General features: G+C 34.2%; 3 protein-coding genes and 1 pseudogene across 3 annotated transcripts; all 4 read left to right on the top strand.

Moving 5' to 3' along the window:
• The first annotated feature begins 3192 nt into the window (after positions 1-3192).
• LOC139847946 (alcohol dehydrogenase 1) lies at positions 3193-5948 on the top strand. Its single transcript, XM_071837681.1, has 8 exons — positions 3193-3399; positions 3492-3538; positions 4088-4413; positions 4500-4582; positions 4843-4918; positions 5006-5163; positions 5249-5410; positions 5728-5948. Exons 1-8 carry the CDS (start codon positions 3226-3228, stop codon positions 5842-5844), a joined length of 1143 nt encoding a protein of 380 aa, XP_071693782.1. The 5' UTR covers positions 3193-3225; the 3' UTR covers positions 5845-5948.
• A 188-nt stretch (positions 5949-6136) lies between these two features.
• Positions 6137-8541, top strand: LOC139850336 (probable arabinosyltransferase ARAD1). The gene is made up of 8 exons (XM_071839920.1): positions 6137-6534; positions 6702-6848; positions 6936-7000; positions 7104-7173; positions 7282-7500; positions 7624-7767; positions 7890-8025; positions 8312-8541. Exons 1-8 carry the CDS (start codon positions 6187-6189, stop codon positions 8539-8541), a joined length of 1359 nt encoding a protein of 452 aa, XP_071696021.1. The 5' UTR covers positions 6137-6186.
• A 653-nt stretch (positions 8542-9194) lies between these two features.
• On the top strand, positions 9195-11002 carry LOC139847931 (psbP domain-containing protein 4, chloroplastic). The gene is made up of 5 exons (XM_071837662.1): positions 9195-9490; positions 10102-10205; positions 10298-10409; positions 10486-10713; positions 10822-11002. Exons 1-5 carry the CDS (start codon positions 9205-9207, stop codon positions 10884-10886), a joined length of 795 nt encoding a protein of 264 aa, XP_071693763.1. The 5' UTR covers positions 9195-9204; the 3' UTR covers positions 10887-11002.
• Positions 11003-12136: 1134 nt separating this feature from the next.
• On the top strand, positions 12137-13270 carry LOC139848470 (DEAD-box ATP-dependent RNA helicase 36-like; annotated as a pseudogene).
• Positions 13271-19451: the final 6181 nt, after the last annotated feature.

The following is a 19451-nucleotide window of genomic DNA, read 5'->3' as shown; positions in this document are numbered from 1 at the left end:
GATGGTTTCTCAGTGACTGTTGGATCGACGTTATCCACAAAGTTTACTTCCTTTTCTTTATCTTTCAGCGAATCCTGATACATCTTAACAAGATGTTTAGATGTTCGGAAAGTATTAGCCCAGTGGCCCATTCTACCACATCTGTAGCAAGATTCTTCAGAATTTTTAGAAGAATTTTCTTCAACATCTTGTTTAGTGGGCTTGTTTTGTGGTTGATATTTATATTTTCGTGGATTATTATTTCTTTGACCACCACGGCCACGACCACGACCACGTCCTTGCCCATTACCATTACCATAAGGATGGTTTCTACCATAGTTATGGCTTTTGGCATGATGATGGTGATGGTTATTATAACCACGACCTTGCCCGCGTCCTTGTCCCTGTTTATAATTATTTGCAGTATTTGCTTCAGGGATTGCAAGTGTACCAGTAGGACGGGATTGCTGATTTTTCATTAATAGCTCATCATTTTGCTCTGGAACTAAGAGATATGAATTAAGTTCAGGATATGTTTTGAACTTTAGCATTCTCAAATTTCTTTGCACTGTGATGTTTGCAGCATTCATTGTGGAGAAAGTTTTCTCCATCATGTCTGCATCACTTATTTCATGTCCACAGAATTTAAGTTGTGAACATGTATAATACAGAGCTGAGCTATATTCATTTACTTTCTTAAAGCCTTGGAACCTTAATGTTCTCCATTGTTCTATAGCAGCTGGAAGTAAAATTTCTCTTTGATTATTGAATCTGCTTTTGAGACCTTCCCATAAAACATGGGGATCTTCTACAGTCACATAATTATTTTGTAAGCATTCATCAATATGTTGATGAATAAAGCAACATGCCGTTGCTTGTTCTTTTTCAGAACAAGTATTGTTTTCATTTATGGCTTCAAGAATGCCTATTGATTTAAGATGCATTTTTACTTTTATAACCCATGGCATGTAGTTGTTTTCAGTTGATTCTAAAGGAGTAAATTTAAGCTTTTCCAGATTCGACATTTTCTATTAAAACAAACAACATGATAAATTATAGTCACTTTATATTCATAAGTATATAAACATTAAACATAAATTTAATATAACATAAATGATAAGTAGGTGACAGTGTCGACCATATGTAAGCAATCATTAATAAATGTTATATAACATAAATATAAATATTAGTAAACATAAATGATAATTAGGCGACAGTGTCGGCCATATAAATGTTAGATAATAGAAATATAAATGTTAGTAACATAAATGATAATTAGGCGACAGTGTCGGCCATATAAATGTTAGATAATTGAAATATAAATGTTAGTAACATAAATGATAATTAGACGACAGTGTCGACCATATATTATTCAGGTGGTATAACCGACCATATATCATTTAGGTGGCAGAGCCAACCATAATTAGTATTAAGATTATCGTGTTGATAACGTGTTATAATTCAGTAGACTTATAACTACCTTTAGTGGTTTGATTCTTGATGTTATAATTCAGTAGGCTTATAACTACCTTTAGCGATTTGATTCTTGATTAAGAATACTAATAATGAAGTGTAAGAACAAAGATGATAATGGAGAGAAAGAAAGAAACACTTTGTAAGTGTGAGAAATGGTGCAAGTTTAATGCTTGCATTCATGGCTATTTATAGCAAAAATATCACAAGTTTATGTAATACAATAATATTACTTTTGTGTATCAATAATTGACTATCCATTTATATATATATATATATTTATATATTATAACATATATAAAATTACAAGTTTACAACTATAATTTTTAAAATTCGACTATTAGGCATCTACCTTTTTTTTTTGTCCGAAAAACAAAAATATATGTAACTCAAAATAAGCCTAGCCCACTTAGTTGGGTCAGATAATGGGCTGCAAACAAAAGTAAATAAAAAAAAGAAAGAAAAACATAAAAAGACAAAATAATTGACGTCAACATGACGAAAGCACATTCACTGTGGACATTGAGCATTTTAGTCAATACACATCCGTGGCTAATATTATTATGTATAATTAAGGCACTTTCGTCAACGGATGAAAGAACTTTAAAAAAATACATGAAACTTCGGCAAATTTCGCAATTAAAACGCACAACCTAATACCAACACATACAACACGACTATCTACATGCGAGCTGAGCCGAAACAATACGGACCAAAACATAATAACTAGCACAACCAACCAAACAACAAAAACCGACAATCTAACCAACTCTAAACAAACCTGAGACAAAATGGCCACAAAACCAACATAAAACAACGAAGGCAAATCGATCAAACTAAATCGCAAGCAAACGAACCAAGTTCAAGGAAATATGATTTTCTCAGCGGCTAAAGGAGGTTTCTTACCCCTCAAGCCCAGTTTAATAACATTGTCGTCGACCGTATCCAACCAAACAAATTTACCCGAATGAGGCAAAGATGAATAAGATTCAAGCGATCCGAACGAGAAAGTGCCAACAAGTTTACCAACAAATGTTGAAGGACCAAGCACCGACTCGAAGAAGAACTTTAAAGGAGCACCCGAAGATTTGCCCACTTTAAAATCGTCAGCTTCATCGCGCAAAACAAAAGAACCTTCTCCAAACTTGTCTGAATGCTATCAAACTTTCTTAAACCCAAATACTTACTAGACGAACAAGTTAATGTTTTGAAACTTTTTATTTAACCATCTTGTAATTAGCTTAACTCTCGAGGTCCTTCACTTTTATTTAAATTTTAAACCAGGTGATAAAGTGACAGAGAAAGGTGCTTTTAAAAAAATAAAAATAAAAAAATAACAAAGAAAGGATCAACGATTCAACTCAAATGACATGGTGGGGTCATGGACGCTTTTCGATCAATACCACCAACATTCAATCTGGTAACTGGTTTCTTCTTCTCCCGTAATATTTCAATTAATTATAGTAATAGTAATAATAGTAATAGTAATTATTATATTATATTCAAAATAATAATTTAAGTATTAAAACCCGTAACGGTTTCTTATTGTAGCTAAAACAGTGGGTTTAGTAGCTAGTCAACGCTTTTCTAAATTAACCCAGCAAAAGAAAAACCTAACTAGAGGCTGGTTTACTAATTCAGGTATAGCATCCAGTTTACTAACACTACAATATTACTACATCCTATATAAATACCTACACAATTAATTCATTATTCATTCCAATTCCAAAACATATCAAACAACAAATTCTTCTCTATTGAAATAACAAAAAGATGTCTAGCACTATTGGACAAGTAATACGATGCAAAGCTGCGGTGGCGTGGGAAGCCGGAAAACCGCTAGTGATCGAAGAAGTTGAGGTGGCACCACCTCAGAAAATGGAAGTCAGGATCAAGATTTTGTTCACTTCACTCTGTCACACTGATGTTTACTTTTGGGAAGCAAAGGTACACGTAATACTCAATGATTTATTTATTTATTTATTCATTCAATATATGTTTAAATTTGAACTAATCTTTGTTAACTAACTAATTTTCAGGGTCAGAATCCTGTATTTCCTAGGATCTTAGGACATGAAGCTGGAGGGTATGTTTTAATTTTTGCATCACAATTAAGTTTGTTTATTTTATTTTTTTTCGAATTCTTTTGAAAGCATGTTAACACACAAAAAAGTATAAGATCAATGGTTACGGAGCGTGAGATTTAATTTTGCCTCTGAGATGTCAAAATTTAACGCCATGCAACACATGTTACAAGCATCAAATTTGACACTTTTAAGGCGTCAGTTATATATTTGACGGGCAATGTCAAAATTTTACACCAATTAAAATTCGACACATTGTTCATCTTTTTCTTTTATAGCCAACTTCCAATCATATTTTACCATATCATCTAAAACCTTTCCACTCAACTTCAACACTTGAATTTGATACTCGCCATAACGCAACTTCAAAATTTGACACTATCACATCACAATCACAATCACTGTAATAGGTGGTCTAATATTGTTTAATTAAATAAGTGTCACTTTAAAATTAATAATTAACCGTACAATACTTTTTTATGCGTCTTAACAATGCGTAAAAAAAAATCAACTTTGTATGAATATTTTGATTTTATTATGTGAATATATAGGGTTGTGGAGAGTGTTGGGGAAGGAGTGACTGATCTTCAGCCAGGGGATCATGTTCTTCCTGTTTTTACTGGAGAATGTAAAGAATGTGCACATTGCAAGTCTGAAGAGAGCAATATGTGTGATCTCTTAAGAATCAATACTGACAGGGGAGTCATGATACATGATCAAAATTCTCGATTTTCGATCAAAGGAAAACCGATTTTCCATTTTGTTGGAACGTCTACTTTTAGCGAGTACACAGTTGTTCATGTTGGTTGCCTTGCTAAAATCAATCCTGAAGCCCCTCTTGACAAAGTTTGTGTCCTCAGTTGTGGAATCTCTACAGGTACAAAATAATGAAATTATAATTTTTTTGAGTTTGTTAACTTTTGTATATGGTAATATTAATCAAGAATTATATGCATATTTTAGGACTAGGTGCTACTTTGAATGTTGCAAAACCGAAAAAGGGTTCTTCTGTGGCCATTTTTGGACTTGGTGCGGTGGGACTTGCTGTGAGTTTTCTTAGATTGAATCTTTTTATTTTCAAATTGAATGTCTTGTTGGTGTCTGACGCACGGTTCTTTTGAGAGTAAAATGTAATTTTTGTCATTTACTTTATGCATAGACAAAGTGTAAGTAACTTGTTTATTTATGAAAGTAGACACTTATTTTGAGATAAAGTAAAATGAAAATGTGAACACTTATTTTGGAACGAGTGAGTACATATAAGCATTTATGTATATATAAACTTAATGATTTTGATTGTGATTAGGCTGCTGAAGGTGCAAGGATTGCCGGTGCTTCAAGGATTATTGGTGTTGATCTTAATGCCAACCGATTCGAACTTGGTAAGCTACAATAGTAATAAAGTATTGTGTAGTTAAAAATTTAAATCTAAATAAATGGGCCTCAAAAAAATTATTTTTTATTAACAGCAAAGAAATTTGGTGTAACTGAGTTTGTGAACCCAAAAGACTACAACAAACCAGTACAAGAAGTCATTGCAGAGATGACAAATGGAGGTGTTGATAGGAGCGTTGAATGCACTGGCCATATCGATGCGATGATCTCAGCATTCGAATGCGTTCATGATGTATGAATTTACTTTTATACCCTTTGTATGTTCATTTCTAGTTTATCATGCTAACACTAACAAGATTAAAATTGCAAATGTACAGGGTTGGGGTGTTGCTGTTCTTGTTGGTGTTCCACATAAAGATGCTGTTTTCAAGACTAGTCCTTTGAACTTGTTGAATGAAAGGACTCTTAAGGGCACTTTCTTTGGAAATTATAAACCTCGATCTGATATTCCTTCGGTGGTCGAAAAGTACTTACATAAGGTAATTCGTCATAACTTCACACAATAAGTAATACTCCTACAAGTTAACAGGGGCGGATTTGGGTACGTGCTAAGTGTGCCGTTGCACATGGCCCATAATCCAAAGGGGCCCAAGAATAACCCAACGTATATATTGTGAACAAATCGAAAAATGCTAGTACTCATGATATTATTAGTGTTATTGGATTTATTATTATACATATGAAAAAAATTTTCCATAAAAGGCCTTGTTTGTTTTTACTTAACAGGGCCCATAATTTTAACGGGACGCCCCTGCAAGTTAATGATTGAAATTAAATGGTGCTTGGTTTATTGTAGGAACTCGAGCTAGAGAAGTTCATAACACATGAAGTGCCATTTTCTGAGATCAACAAGGCCTTTGATCTGATGCTTAAAGGTGAAGGTCTTCGTTGCATCATTCGTATGGAAGAATAAATGGAAACAAGACATTTATATATAGTTGTCCTGAAATACCTTTGTACCTTTTCTTTGAATCATTTGGAACATATCTTTGATCTTGTGTTTGTAAGTTGTGTGTAGTTGGCTTGAAATGTCTTTGAACCTTTTCTTATGCTTATCTCTTAATAAAAATGTTTCTTGATATCTGGTTTCTTATAAAGTTGGGTTGTATGATTTAAGTTCATATAACCGAGTAGCCCAAACCCGAAGGCCCATTAAAAGAAAAACTACTCTTCTCCAATTTCCCTTAAGAAAGCATATAATCCAAAACGACGTCGTTGAACTCCTTCTTCCACATCACTCGCAGTCAATCGAACAATGGGAAGCATCAAGAACAAACTATTCGTGCATCCTACAGCAACACCTTGCACCCGCACGCACCAGATCGGAGCCCTAGCTCTAATTGCAGTCACCTTCTTCATCACCAGGCTCTTAGACCAATCACTATCATCCACCGCTACTTTACACTCTCCACTTTCTGACGGCATAAATTTCTCCGGAGACGACGGTTCTGTACGGTGGCAGATCCGTGGATACGGATCGTACGTATCTCTTAAGATCTATGTATACGATGAAAATGAAATTGAAGGATTGAAACAGTTGTTGTACGGACGTGATGGTAAGATATCGCCGGAATCATGTCTCAAAGGCCAATGGGGAACTCAGGTGACCTAACTTTCTTATACTGTGCGTCTTAACAATGGTTTGAATAATTCAATTTTATATTAATAATTAAATTTGATGTGAATTTATAGGTGATGCTAATTTCATGTATTGTGGGAAATTTCACTATTTTTAGTTGATGCTAAGTTGAAATTAATATGAAATTGTAGGTTAAGATTCACATACTATTACTTAATTCAAGGTTTCGTACACATAATAAAGCAGATGCAGATCTGTTCTTTGTACCGGCATATGCTAAATGTGTTCGAATGATGGGTGGTCTTAATGATAAAGAGATAAACCAATCTTATGTGAAGGTATGGTGTAGGTGGTTTTTATAGTGTCACTCATTTATTGTGAACTTGAAATGTAGTAGCTAATGTAGCGCGCCTTCATGCTATTAGGTATTGAGCCAAATGCCATATTTCAGGTTATCAGGTGGTCGCAATCACATTTTTGTGTTTCCAAGGTTTGCTTACTTATGGTTTCATAACAGTTTCTGGAATTCAGATGGTTTAAAAACTGTGTGTATCCTTTAACTGATCACTAACAATTGCTACCATATATGGCAGTGGAGCAGGAGCTCATCTATTCAAATCATGGGCTACTTACATAAACGGATCAATAATCCTAACTCCTGAGGTTGGTACTTTATTTGGACTGTTTGCGATTAAACACTACTCATATCAATCAGGTCAATAGTGAATGGGTTAAAATAACCACTTTTAAGTCATACATGATTGGATGCAGGGTGACCGGACTGATAAAAGGGACACGAGTGCATTCAATACATGGAAAGATATAATCATTCCTGGGAATGTTGATGATGGTATGACCAGTAACGGGGTAAGGCTGGTCGACCCGTTACCGTTATCAAAGAGGAAGTACTTGGCAAACTACTTAGGTCGAGCACAGGGAAAGCTTGGACGTCTTCAATTAATTGATCTTGCTAAGCAATTTCCAAATAAGGTATGTAGGTTTCCTAATGTTAATTGCATGTTTTTGTTAAAAAAGCCATTGTGTTTTCAAATGCTCAACACCGAAATCCTATTTTTTTATGAATATTATTTGTTGATTATATTTGATGGACAGTTGGAATGTCCAGAGTTAAAATTGAGTGGTCCTGAGAAATTGGGGAAGACTGATTACTTTCTACACCTTCGTAATGCTAAGTTCTGTTTGGCTCCTCGCGGGGAGTCGTCTTGGACTCTTCGTTTTTACGAATCATTTTTTGTGGTATTCTTCTTTATCTCTCTCAAATACACACACATGTACTTTTTTAAAGTGTAAATTTTATTGCATAGTTGCACTTACACTATGGGAGTTTATCAACTAAATAAGGCGTTTATGCTAAACAGGAATGTGTTCCTGTGCTGTTATCAGATTATGCCGAGCTACCATTTCAAAATGTTATTGATTACTCTCAGATATCAATAAAATGGCCATCTTCACGAACTACAACTCAACTTTTGGACTACTTGGAGTCCATACCAGGTTTGTTTCTCACAGTTCTGTTGTATCTGGAAATAAAGAGTATTTTATTTTATTTTTTTAATCTATTTGACTTCAAAAATAGACATAAATGATGCTGCCTCTTTTGTCCCTTAACTTGGAATTACCCATAATATAATATGGTCCCTCAAATTTAAACAAGCCTAAAATTAAGTAGAATTATGGTACCATCTTACACAGTACTTAGAAGACATAATTTTTTTACTGCAGTTACATGTTTTACTCAAGTATATATAATTCATAGACCTTTTATTATGATAATGCCCAGATAAACATATCGAAGAGATGATAGCTCGTGGCAGGAAGCTGAGATGCTTATTCGTTTATGGTCCTGATTCAGAGCCCTGCTCTGCATTTAGTGGAATATTATGGGAACTGCAGAGGAAAACAAGGCGATTTCATCACTCGCCTGAAACATTTTGGCTGCATAATGGTACCATAGTAAATAGAGACTTGGTAGGATTCAACGAGTGGACACCACCTATGCCTTTGCCTTAATTCGCAATCTTCACTGATTTTATGCTACTTTTTGCCAATGGACAGAAATACAGACGACGATTCATATTGTGGAATGTGTTGTAAGATACTAGTTGTGTCCGAGGTAAATTTATAGATCACTATCATTTATAGGCCTGTTTATTTTGTAGGGTGTTCATTATTTAACATAAAACCAATTTGTTTTATTTTTTGTATCACATTAGCTATTGAAAATTGCTCCTTGTAATATTTATTTTGAAATAACAGCTCTTAAAATATTGGTGGTTGCATTTTTTTCTCCAGTTTGGGGAAAGAGGAATACAAAATGCATTCTTCAAGCAAGTAATCTTTAAAAAAAAACATGACTCATTATACTTTTGAATACGTGGCCGGTTACAGACCAGGTTATCTTTTGTTTAAGATAAGAGAATTCCAACCATGCAATATGCACAAAAGCACCGGAACCAAATGGTAAAACAAAACAAATAAAATTCCCGTTCAAAGTTGAACTTTGTACAATATGCATAAAATAGTGTACTAAATACAACATTACTAGGACATGATCTAAAGTTAAAACACAACCTCCTCCAATCTTCTTTTATAACATCACATTAATTTCATATTTCATCTTTCATCTTTCATCTTTTCATCCAACTCTAACATCGTTGAAGGTCTACAAAAGAGATGGGTACAATTGGATTTACAAATTTTGGTTTTTCTTTAAAACCAAACAAGCAAAAACTTCCTGCACATTCTGTTGTTGCTTCTTGCTCACCAGATAGAGTTAGCACCACAAAAACTGATGCAGATTTAGAAGAAAGTGGTAATTTGGGTAGAAGAAATGCAATTGTTTCAGGGGTCTCATTGGTTTCTTTATCAGTTTTGGGGTTTCCAAAAGAGGGAGTGGCTGTTGTAAATCAAGGACTTTTAGCTGGTAGAATACCAGGCCTATCTGAACCTAATGAAGAAGGTTGGTTCCTTTCTATATTTAGAAAAATCTTTTATGATATAATTATTGAGTCTTTAGTAAACTACGGAGTACTAATATTATACAGTATATCACTATTGTAATTATCTTACTTGAATACCAGTTTACTACAATTCTATGATTATCCTGATCAAGATAACAGAATTCCGAAAATCAGGACACTGCTGTTTTTTTTCCCTGAACAGCAGTTCGGTATCACCCAGGAGGACTAAACCACGCACGCTTTCATCTCCCTTGCATAACCCGCCCCCAACTGCTGCCCAGGAGGAAACCCGGCCCAATCCTAGGGCATGGGCGGTAAAACCCCCCTCCCCCCTGCCCTGCCCCGCAACGCGATGTGCGGAAGGCACCCTCGGGTAGAATTCAAGGCTTATGGGGCAACCTTGTGTTTAATACTGCACCCCACGGGAGTCGAACTCCTGACCTCTCGCTAAGAGAGGCAGACCACCACCACATGAGCTACCACACAAAGTTACTGCTGTTTAAACTGGTTATTGAGACATATGTGAAATTAGACCAGAATCATACCGAATAATATATAGTTCATCCATGTATTTCTTCATCTTTATGAGGTTAAATGCTTGCTCAGACAGGTTGGAGGACTTATCGCAGACCAGATGAGAAGTCGGGAGGCCATGGAGTTGGATGGAGTCCTATTATCCCTTACGCCTTTTCGGTCCCTGATGGTTGGGAAGAGGTAATATTCATGGCTTGACCCGACCCAACCCACTTTATTTTATAATCAGCAATTTTGCATTTCTTTTTACTTATATCAATCAATTCTTGCAGACACCAGTATCAATAGCTGATCTTGGAGGAACAGAGATTGATCTAAGATTTAGCAATCCAAGTGAAGGCCGTATTTCTGTTGTTGTTGCACCCGTTCTAAGATTCGCAGATTGTGAGTTTATCTGAAGTTTCAAGATTTATGTACTTTAAACAAATTTGTTATTAATTACATATTGTTATATACATAGATTTAGAGGATGATGCCAGGATAGAAAAGATCGGTCCTCCAGAAAAAGTGATCAATGCGTTCGGGCCAGAGGTGATAGGACAGAACGTAGAAGGTAAAGTGATGAACAGTCAAGTTAAAGAATATTCAGGGAGAAAGTATTATCAATTCGAGTTAGAACCACCACATTGTTTGATTACTGCAACTGCTGCTGGAAACCGTCTCTACTTGTTCAGCATACTTGCAAACGGTAATCTTTCTATCCATCCAGTGTCTTATATACTGTCAAACGGGTCAACCCAACCCGTTTTAGCTTGTTGTGAACTCAAACGGTAAAATGAATTGTTGAACATTGCAGGTTTACAGTGGAAAAGGCACAACCAGGAGCTGAAAAAAATAGCAGATTCTTTCAGGATTGCATAGAGGCAGCATACATTGATAGTTTGATACTACTGTACACAATATATTGTTGTTATTGTAAAGTTATATTAAAAGATGCCTTTATGGTTTGATCAATACCATATTAAACATTATGTTTCTCTTTTGCTTCTAAACAAAAACATGCTTAAAAAATGCAATAAGAATGCTTTAGTTCAACAAAGATAGCAGTGAAATGGTCGAAACTCGAAAGATGACACAAAAAGAATTGAAGTTGAGTATTCACAACTCAACAACTAGAGTATATGCTTGACGTTGATTATCACGGTTGTAGTCTCGACTTGATTATCTTTTTAAGCTTGACGTTGTCGAAGTGGTTGAATGAAAGCGCTTGTTGAATTATAAACTTTGAAAATGCTTCTTTGAAGCGCCTCATTATCAAATATAAAAGCGCTACCATCGGAACCAAGTGTAGCTTGTGGGTGGTCTTGAGTCACCGCTCTACATGATTTGGTTTTATGCTTTAATAATGTTGAGTTAGAAGTGGGGTTAAGAAACTTCCCGCATTACTTGCCTAGGGCCTTTTCCATAAGATCATCATATTCAAATTGAAATTAACTCAAATTTTTAATTGCTGAGTAGTTGCTTTATTCCCAACACCATCACCATTTGTGTACATTTTGTTTCGTACATTGCTTCCAACGGAACATGAACCGAAAGCTTGAGAGCGATCCATTATAACGATTAAGAGTATATAATTATAGTGAGATTAGAGAGACTAGAGGGGTATTTTTGAGAGTGTTTTTGATGTGTTTTCAAACTAAACCAATAACACCTATCTATACAAAATTTATGAGGGTAAAATGGTCCAAAAATGTTAAAAATCATAATAAGCCAAAAGACGGCTATATAGCCATTTGACACTATCAGCTCATGACAACCGGTTCTTAACCAGTTTTTACCCGAAAAACCGTTCGGTTCAAAACACCCACAACTAGTTAAACTGGTTCATATTTTTTTGAAACTGACCCGGTTATTTAGGAACTGGTTCTTAAAAGACTCGATTTCGATTTTCCGGATCGGATCGAGTAGAACCGGTTGTGTATTTGCATCTCTAATATACACAGTTTATAATAATAAGATTAAAATATAGAAAGCTGAGCCTGGCCCAAAGTGTGATACATGTAGACGTACTGGAAGCCCAGCTCACTAGTTAAAAACCCCCATTTCAAATTATGTCCGCATAAACCTTCCTTCTTCTTTCATTTCTACAAGCTCAGTATTCTGCAACAAAAATGGCGGAACAACATCCAGTCGAAGCAAATTTCCCGCTATTTTCCGCCAAACCACCGCACGTCGCCGCCGACAATCACCTATTTACCAAACACACGCCATCAAACCCTAACCCTAACACAAGCAGTCACACATTTTCAACCCTAGGTCTCTCCGATTTCATAATCAAAACCTGCAACGAACTCGGGATGAAAAAACCTACACCTGTACAACAACACTGCGTTCCTCGCATTTTAGCCGGTGATGACGTGTTAGCGATAGCTCAAACCGGAAGCGGCAAAACGGCAGCGTTTGCGTTACCGATTCTACACCGATTAGCTGAGAATCCGTACGGTGTGTATTGTCTTGTAATGACACCAACACGTGAGCTGGCGTATCAATTGGCTGAACAATTTAAAGCACTTGGAGCATGTTTGAATTTGAAATGTGCAGTTATTGTTGGTGGTATGGATATGATTACGCAATCACAGACGTTGATGAAACGTCCTCATGTTGTTATTGCTACTCCTGGAAGGATTGAAGTTTTAATTGAACAGAATCCTGATATCCGTACTGTATTTTCTGATACTAAGGTATTGATACTGTTCGATAGATATACAGTTCGTCTCTAATATGTATGTATATGTCATAATGCATCAGTTTTGGTAACTTGTTAATAGTTGCAATTATATGTAAATTCACCAACAAATATTTGTGAAGAGTTAGAATTGGTGCAGTTTTGCTATTTTACAGATACGGCATAAGGCATAATTTATGTATAAACTATCATGTATCGATTCTAGATTATTTGCTGCTAGATGCAAGAACTTGCTGATAAACTGAATATTTAATTGGTATGCACATACTTTAGGGTTAGAGATGTTGTAAGCTATATAAGTAGGTGCATATTATTTGTTTTTCATATATAGGTGACTTTTTAATGTTAGCATTTGAATGATTAGGCTGCTCATAGTATTACTTTTGTTTCAGTTCTTAGTGTTGGACGAAGCAGATAAAGTTCTGGATGCTGGTTTTGTGGATGATTTAAGAGTGATTATCAATTGCTTGCCAACGAACAGACAGACTCTGTTATTCTCTGCTACAATGACACCAATCTCCAATCGCTACTGGAAGTTTCTGAAAATAAACCATACTTTTATGAAGGTTGTGAATCGCAGGTTGCTATATCTGTTGAAGATGTTGCAGTGTCACCTTCCCCATCTGTCACCGATCCAGAGTAAGTTAATCTATCTTCTCCTATTTGTACTTTATCACCTTCTTCATCCAAGGTTGAACAAGTTAATGAGTTACTTTTTCTAGATTTTAATGGAGGTTGTTTGCATTATATACATATTGGATTTCAGGATTTCAATGTACGCACACACTTTGGTGCTTATGTACACGTTCTTTGCGTCTTTGTTGCCGTCTGTTCGCCGTGGTATCATCACTCAAAACGATAAGAAACCACCTGTGTTTGGATTCATGGAGAATGATGTTCTATTGAGGTTTTCCGGTGTAACATTATGTGTTACAATACTGGTAACCTGTGTTTTGATATGTGGAAAGTACTTTAAGTTTTCTTGGATGAAGGATATTCATTACACTATCTTAAAGTCCCGGTCAAACTCAGTTGGATTGGATTTTTAGTGGCGTGTGTAATCATTGGGACCGTAATTGCATGCTTTCATTCAACTTATGATCCACGAAGATTCAACCAAGAGAAAATCTATCCCGTAACCTACTCCGGGTTCTTGTTGGTGCCTGTCTTGTTTGTGCTGGTGATCATCCTCCCCAACAACCTCAATTGGATTGTGTGGATGGTTTATGGCTTAATCTTTTTACTCAATTGTTTGTATTGGCTCATTTCTGGAGTCATCGGTGGTTAGTTGAGTAACTTGTGGAGGTTGTTTCTATTACAGTATCTTTGTTTTTTCATGTAAGCATGTAAATGGTACTACCTGCGTTGATCTAATTGAAAAACGTTTACGGTGCATAATTCTCGAATCCGGTTTTTTACTTCTATATTACGTTTGTGATTCTCTATTGTATTAAGGTGTGCTTTCTTTTTCTTATACACTGTCTGCTTGATCTTTTTTGTACTGTGAATAATTTGTGAACATGATTAGAGTAATAGAATTTATAACGTTTAAGCAAAATGTCTCTCGTTATCTTTCTGCCAAAAAAAGGAGCCCAAATTATCAAAATTTTCTAAGGCATTAGATACCTTATCATTTATGAAAACGAGATCCCATACTTGTTCACTTATGCAAGATATAGATGAAGATAAGTTCGTGAAGTTATTGAATATGGATCTTAATTTATGTATTTCTGAGGATGATATATTCTTGTCCCGTTCTTAGTGGATTTGTTCTCGTATACATTATACATTATTATTATAGCGCTGTAAATCTGATAACAAATTGGTTTCGTAGATAAAACAAATGAGAAAAATAACCACATTAAAATTCAGTATTAAAATGATCACGTTGATTTTGTTAACTTTTTGCTTCTAAACAATAAACATGCTTGAAAATTGCAATAAAAATGCTTAAGTTCAACAAAGATAGCAGTGAAATGGTCAAAAACTCGTCTTCTAACTGTGAATTGGCAGAAGGATCAACTCCTCTCTCCTTAGGAACAATGTAAAGCTTAGTGGCTAAAAACCAATTGCATTTGTTGTTATCGATTCATATTATTTTGGGTGTTAGGCAAAGTAGATGAAGCTACAACTTGTACTGAAGCTTATGGTTTTTTTCTAAGTGTATAGCAAAGTAACAAAGTGGTGATTTGTACTAGAAAGGACTGTATAAAAGATATAATAAGTAATAATAAGTAATTAAATTAAAGATAATTATGTAATTTATCCTTTAATAAGTTAGTAGCTTATTTATAGTTCAATTAATTTATTATACATAGATTCAATTAGAAAACAAAAGAAGACCAAAAAAATGGTACTATTCATTTGAAACTTTTTTGCAATTTTGTCACCATTACCCCCGTTTTTACCTTATGTTAAATTTCACTCCCTTTTGACTAACTTTTTTACTTTCACCAACCCTCTAATTTATAAGATGTATATTAAACAAACTATAAATTTATCAAAGTGAATTCGTAGATCAGTTGGTAAGGAGGTTTGTTGAAATCTAAAGGGGTGCAGGTTCGAACATTGGAGTTGTTCTTTTTTTTCTTTTTTCAGGCTACCGAATTTGGGCCCAGCGAAGCGGGCCGACCCGAATACTTATTATAAAAGACATAAATATAAATATAAATATAATATTTGGCATCAAATAATGCTATTAACTTGAATTTACAAAACGTACAAGTATAATTTTTCATAGGCTACTACCCAAATACTTTATTGTGAAAGGGTGTTGATAAATTCAACACTATAATTGATACATTACCTATTTTTATGCATTAATGAGTTGTACAGTATAACTCGTCAAGGCATAAAGTACGTTTAGAATAGGGTATTTCGTTGGTGGGGGTTGGGACCCTTTACGAATCTTAGTTTCAACGAGATTCTTAAAGGTAATGCCGGCGTCGCTATGTCCCCATTTGGAAAAAAAAAAAACTTGGCAAAGCTATAGAATGGGTGTGTGTTTACTACATTTGAAAGAATCGCAACAATCGTGTTTTTCGTGGATCATCATGGTGTGCTTCGGTTACTCTAAATGAAATACAAGTCAAGTCATTTGAATGGATTTCACTTCGGTCGAAGGGAAAAAAAATTGAGTGGCTTACTTGGTTAAGTGACCCGCATGTTTACCTTTCTCATTAGTTCTAGTTTTTAGTGGTTGCTTACTTCGCAACCAATATCTTGTTGTAAATTGTGACATCGTAATTCTTTTTTCGTGAACATTAATATTAATACTTCCTTGCTTTTCAAAAATAAAAAATAAAAATATTAAGTCTATCAATTTTAATTGAGATTTATAGCCATTGTGAAACTAAGCAATATTATTTTCGTTTATGTTGTCAATTTTCCCTTTTTATAAATTTACCTCAATGAAAGTTGTCATTTAGGGTTTTAATTAATTAATTCATAATAAATCATACAACAATATATTATAATGTTATTAGACTATAGAATTAGATAAATCCAATAAGCAGTGTTTTTTTTTTTTTTTTTTTGGCTAAAATCTTATATAAAAACATAGTGTTGGATGTGCAAAGAAGATCAAAACAAGAAACATGTACTAGGTCGCGTTCGAGTATGGTTTGTCGCGATACGCGACATGTTGGAACGCGACACATTGTGACGATCGCTCCAAATCCATATGGACGAACACGTCATTCATCGATTTCATTGCGAGGTATTTGACCTCTATATGATACGTTTTGTAAACATTGCATTCTTTTGAAAAGGCAAACCATAAATGAATATTTAAATCAAAGGTTTTTGACATCTGATGATTTCTACATATAGACAATCACTGTAAATAATAGTTTACAATAGTACTTCCGTTGACAATGCAGTCAAAGTAAGATACATGGTGATGATTTGGTGAATGCAACGTTTCCTTGAAAAATATGCCATGTACGACTCCATGCACATAGCTTGTCTAACATATAAGCAAACAGCGGAAGACTTGTAGGAAACCTGAGAATAAACATGCTAACAAGTGTCAACACAAAGGTTGGTGAGTTCATAGTTTTAGTGTTTCACATAATATGTATATAAAAGTGGATCACAAGATTTCAGTTGTTTCATCCAGAAACGTTTATCAAAAGTTTGTTAATAGATTCTACGTAACATAGCACCCTGGTAACTAAGCTTTAACGTTATAATGATAAATACCCCATTCGTTTTAATACACGCAAACCAACGTGTCCTAAACTCAAATAACACACGTCCGTTAAAAGGCTAGCGCTCTAGCTCGGACGGGGATGTCAAGCTCTATGGATCCATATACTGTTATTCTCGCCCACCAGTCCATATCCTATGTACTGGCAGTTACTAGTTACCAAAGCTAAGGGATTTTCGGTTTAAACTCAGCGTAGAATTAAGTATGTACTTGTATCCATTGCGTTTAAAATAAAGTGCATGTATTCTCAGCCCAAAAATATAGATTGCAAAAGCAATTAAACAGGGAGCAAATGAAACTCACCTTAGCAGCACATAAAGTTGTTCATCGTAATGTGACCGAAACTCGGAATATCAAATAACCGTAGATCTCAACCTAGAGAACATATGTTGGTCAATAAATGTCTATCAAGCTAGGTCAGGTCATAGTGTATCACAATCCTAATGCTCGATATCGACATACAAAAGTTATCCAATGTTGTTTCAAAAAGTCAATTTTGACAATAGTTCAACAAACGAGACGTACCTTATATAAGGATTTATTTACTCGATTGGTAATATTTAAAAGTTCACTTTATCAATCTCGTAAACAAGTTGTTTAAATCTTAATTGCAGATTCAAAAGCAATTTCAATTAAAGTCAATCATAATTCAGTTGATCATATCTTTTAATCCGTTCATCGAAACTATTCGATATCTAAATGAAAAGTTATTGATTTTTCGCCAGCTTTCCAAAAACATGTATATCATATACCTTTTACCAGTAATATATGTATTTAATTAGTGATTCATTATAAACTGTTTAACGACGAAATTTAGCATACAAGCATATATAAATATATATACTCGAGCACTAGACATGGATACCTAATTAATATATAAAAGATAAGATATGAGTGCTTACGTATCAGTATTGAGATTCAATATTGTAGGAAAGTACGTAGACGCAACGGAGATGATAAACACTAGGTTTGATTCACAAATATACCCCCGAACATTACCCATAACCTCTTTGGCAATAACCCATAATTTCCTTAGCTCTATCCCGCTTGAAAACCATTTTGAAAGTGACACGCTCATAACCTCGTCGTAGTATTTTATGTATAATACTAATTAATAATATTAATAATAATAAGATTAATAATAATATTAATCTTAATAATAATAATAATAATAATAATAATAATAATAATAGTAATAATAATAATAATAATAATAATAAATAAAATAAATAAATACGGAGTAATATTAGAGAAAGAAGTGTGAAAACTGAGCAATTTATAGAACCTTTTCTGAAAAAGTACTCCATGCGATCGCATGGGATTTGTGCTTCAAGGCCATGCGATCGCATGGCACCCTGGTACAGCTCACAAATTTTTAACTTCTTGTTTGTCGACATAATTTTATATTATATATAATATATTTAATTTATATAATTAATTATATATTATATTAAATTCACATGCATAGTTGACTTGTAATTTTTGTTCTGATAAGTCGTACGTCATCACTCGACTTATGTCCCGGTTCTGGTTTTTCAAATGTCCTTTCGTACGCTGAGAAAACTTGCATTTTACGTTTCGTGTCACGTACCTTTGTCAAAATATAGCCTTAAATTATCCCTAAACTATACCACTCAAAGTATATATTAAACTTTCGAGTATTTTGGTCATTTACTTTTATAAATCATCGTCTCGCTATTTGTTAATATATATATATAATAACAAATCGTTTTATGACCAAGTTAATATATATTTTCAACATTTATAAACACGTTTTAAATATACGTCGCAAGTTATTCATATAACTAATATTCCAACTTATCATATATATTCAAATAAATATTTAAACCAATAAGTTTAATGTACGGTATCAAACAATTAATACATTGTTACGTTTTCAAGTTATAGTATATATATGTATGTATCTATATACATATAATTGTTCGCGAATCGTCAAGAATAACCGATTAATCATACAAAGATTAAGTTTAAATTTGGTCAGAAATTTCCGGGTCATCACAGTACCTACCCGTTAAAGAAATTTCGTCCCGAAATTTGAGTGAGGTCGTCATGACTAACAATAAAAATGTTTTCATGACGTATATGTGTTGATAAATAGAGTTTTATCGCCGTTGAATAATATGGATAAAACAATCCGATTATTCGAAGCGTATGAGAGAAGTTATCGTAAAAGAGTGAAATGAAGAATAGAGATTCGTCTTAACTCTTGACATATTAACGATTGATTTCCGTAATTTAAGGAATAGAAAATCTTCATAATCTAAATAAGATTTGATTCTTCAGAAATTAAGGAGATTAAGATCTTCTTTAATTAAATGCGTAATCTGTCTCGATTGCTATATCTGATATTTTACTATAAATTGACCTCTTCCGTTTCATTTATTTTCACCACTCCTATAAACTTCTTCCTTATTTCATACTTCCTAATAGATTTTGAAAATGCTTAATCCAGTTCTGATTCTTGATATTTTCTTGGCTATCGTATCCTTCATTCTTCTTTTTCATCTGC

Source organism: Rutidosis leptorrhynchoides, chromosome 5 (genome assembly GCF_046630445.1).
Source record: "Rutidosis leptorrhynchoides isolate AG116_Rl617_1_P2 chromosome 5, CSIRO_AGI_Rlap_v1, whole genome shotgun sequence".
Lineage (NCBI taxonomy): Eukaryota > Viridiplantae > Streptophyta > Magnoliopsida > Asterales > Asteraceae > Rutidosis > Rutidosis leptorrhynchoides.
This window is presented reverse-complemented; position numbering and strand designations above follow the sequence as displayed.

Bases quoted from the DNA above. Each gene is read 5' to 3' on its own strand.
- LOC139850336 (XM_071839920.1), top strand. From the start codon at position 6,187: ATGGGAAGCATCAAGAACAAACTATTCGTGCATCCTACAGCAACACCT. The intron at 6,535-6,701 runs GTGACCTAACTT...ATGAAATTGTAG, and splicing joins AAGGCCAATGGGGAACTCAG to GTTAAGATTCACATACTATT. The intron at 7,001-7,103 runs GTTTGCTTACTT...CATATATGGCAG, and splicing joins CACATTTTTGTGTTTCCAAG to TGGAGCAGGAGCTCATCTAT.
- LOC139847931 (XM_071837662.1), top strand. From the start codon at position 9,205: ATGGGTACAATTGGATTTACAAATTTTGGTTTTTCTTTAAAACCAAAC. The intron at 10,206-10,297 runs GTAATATTCATG...CAATTCTTGCAG, and splicing joins TCCCTGATGGTTGGGAAGAG to ACACCAGTATCAATAGCTGA. The intron at 10,410-10,485 runs GTGAGTTTATCT...TTATATACATAG, and splicing joins CGTTCTAAGATTCGCAGATT to ATTTAGAGGATGATGCCAGG.
- LOC139847946 (XM_071837681.1), top strand. From the start codon at position 3,226: ATGTCTAGCACTATTGGACAAGTAATACGATGCAAAGCTGCGGTGGCG. The intron at 5,164-5,248 runs GTATGAATTTAC...GCAAATGTACAG, and splicing joins CATTCGAATGCGTTCATGAT to GGTTGGGGTGTTGCTGTTCT. The intron at 5,411-5,727 runs GTAATTCGTCAT...GGTTTATTGTAG, and splicing joins TCGAAAAGTACTTACATAAG to GAACTCGAGCTAGAGAAGTT.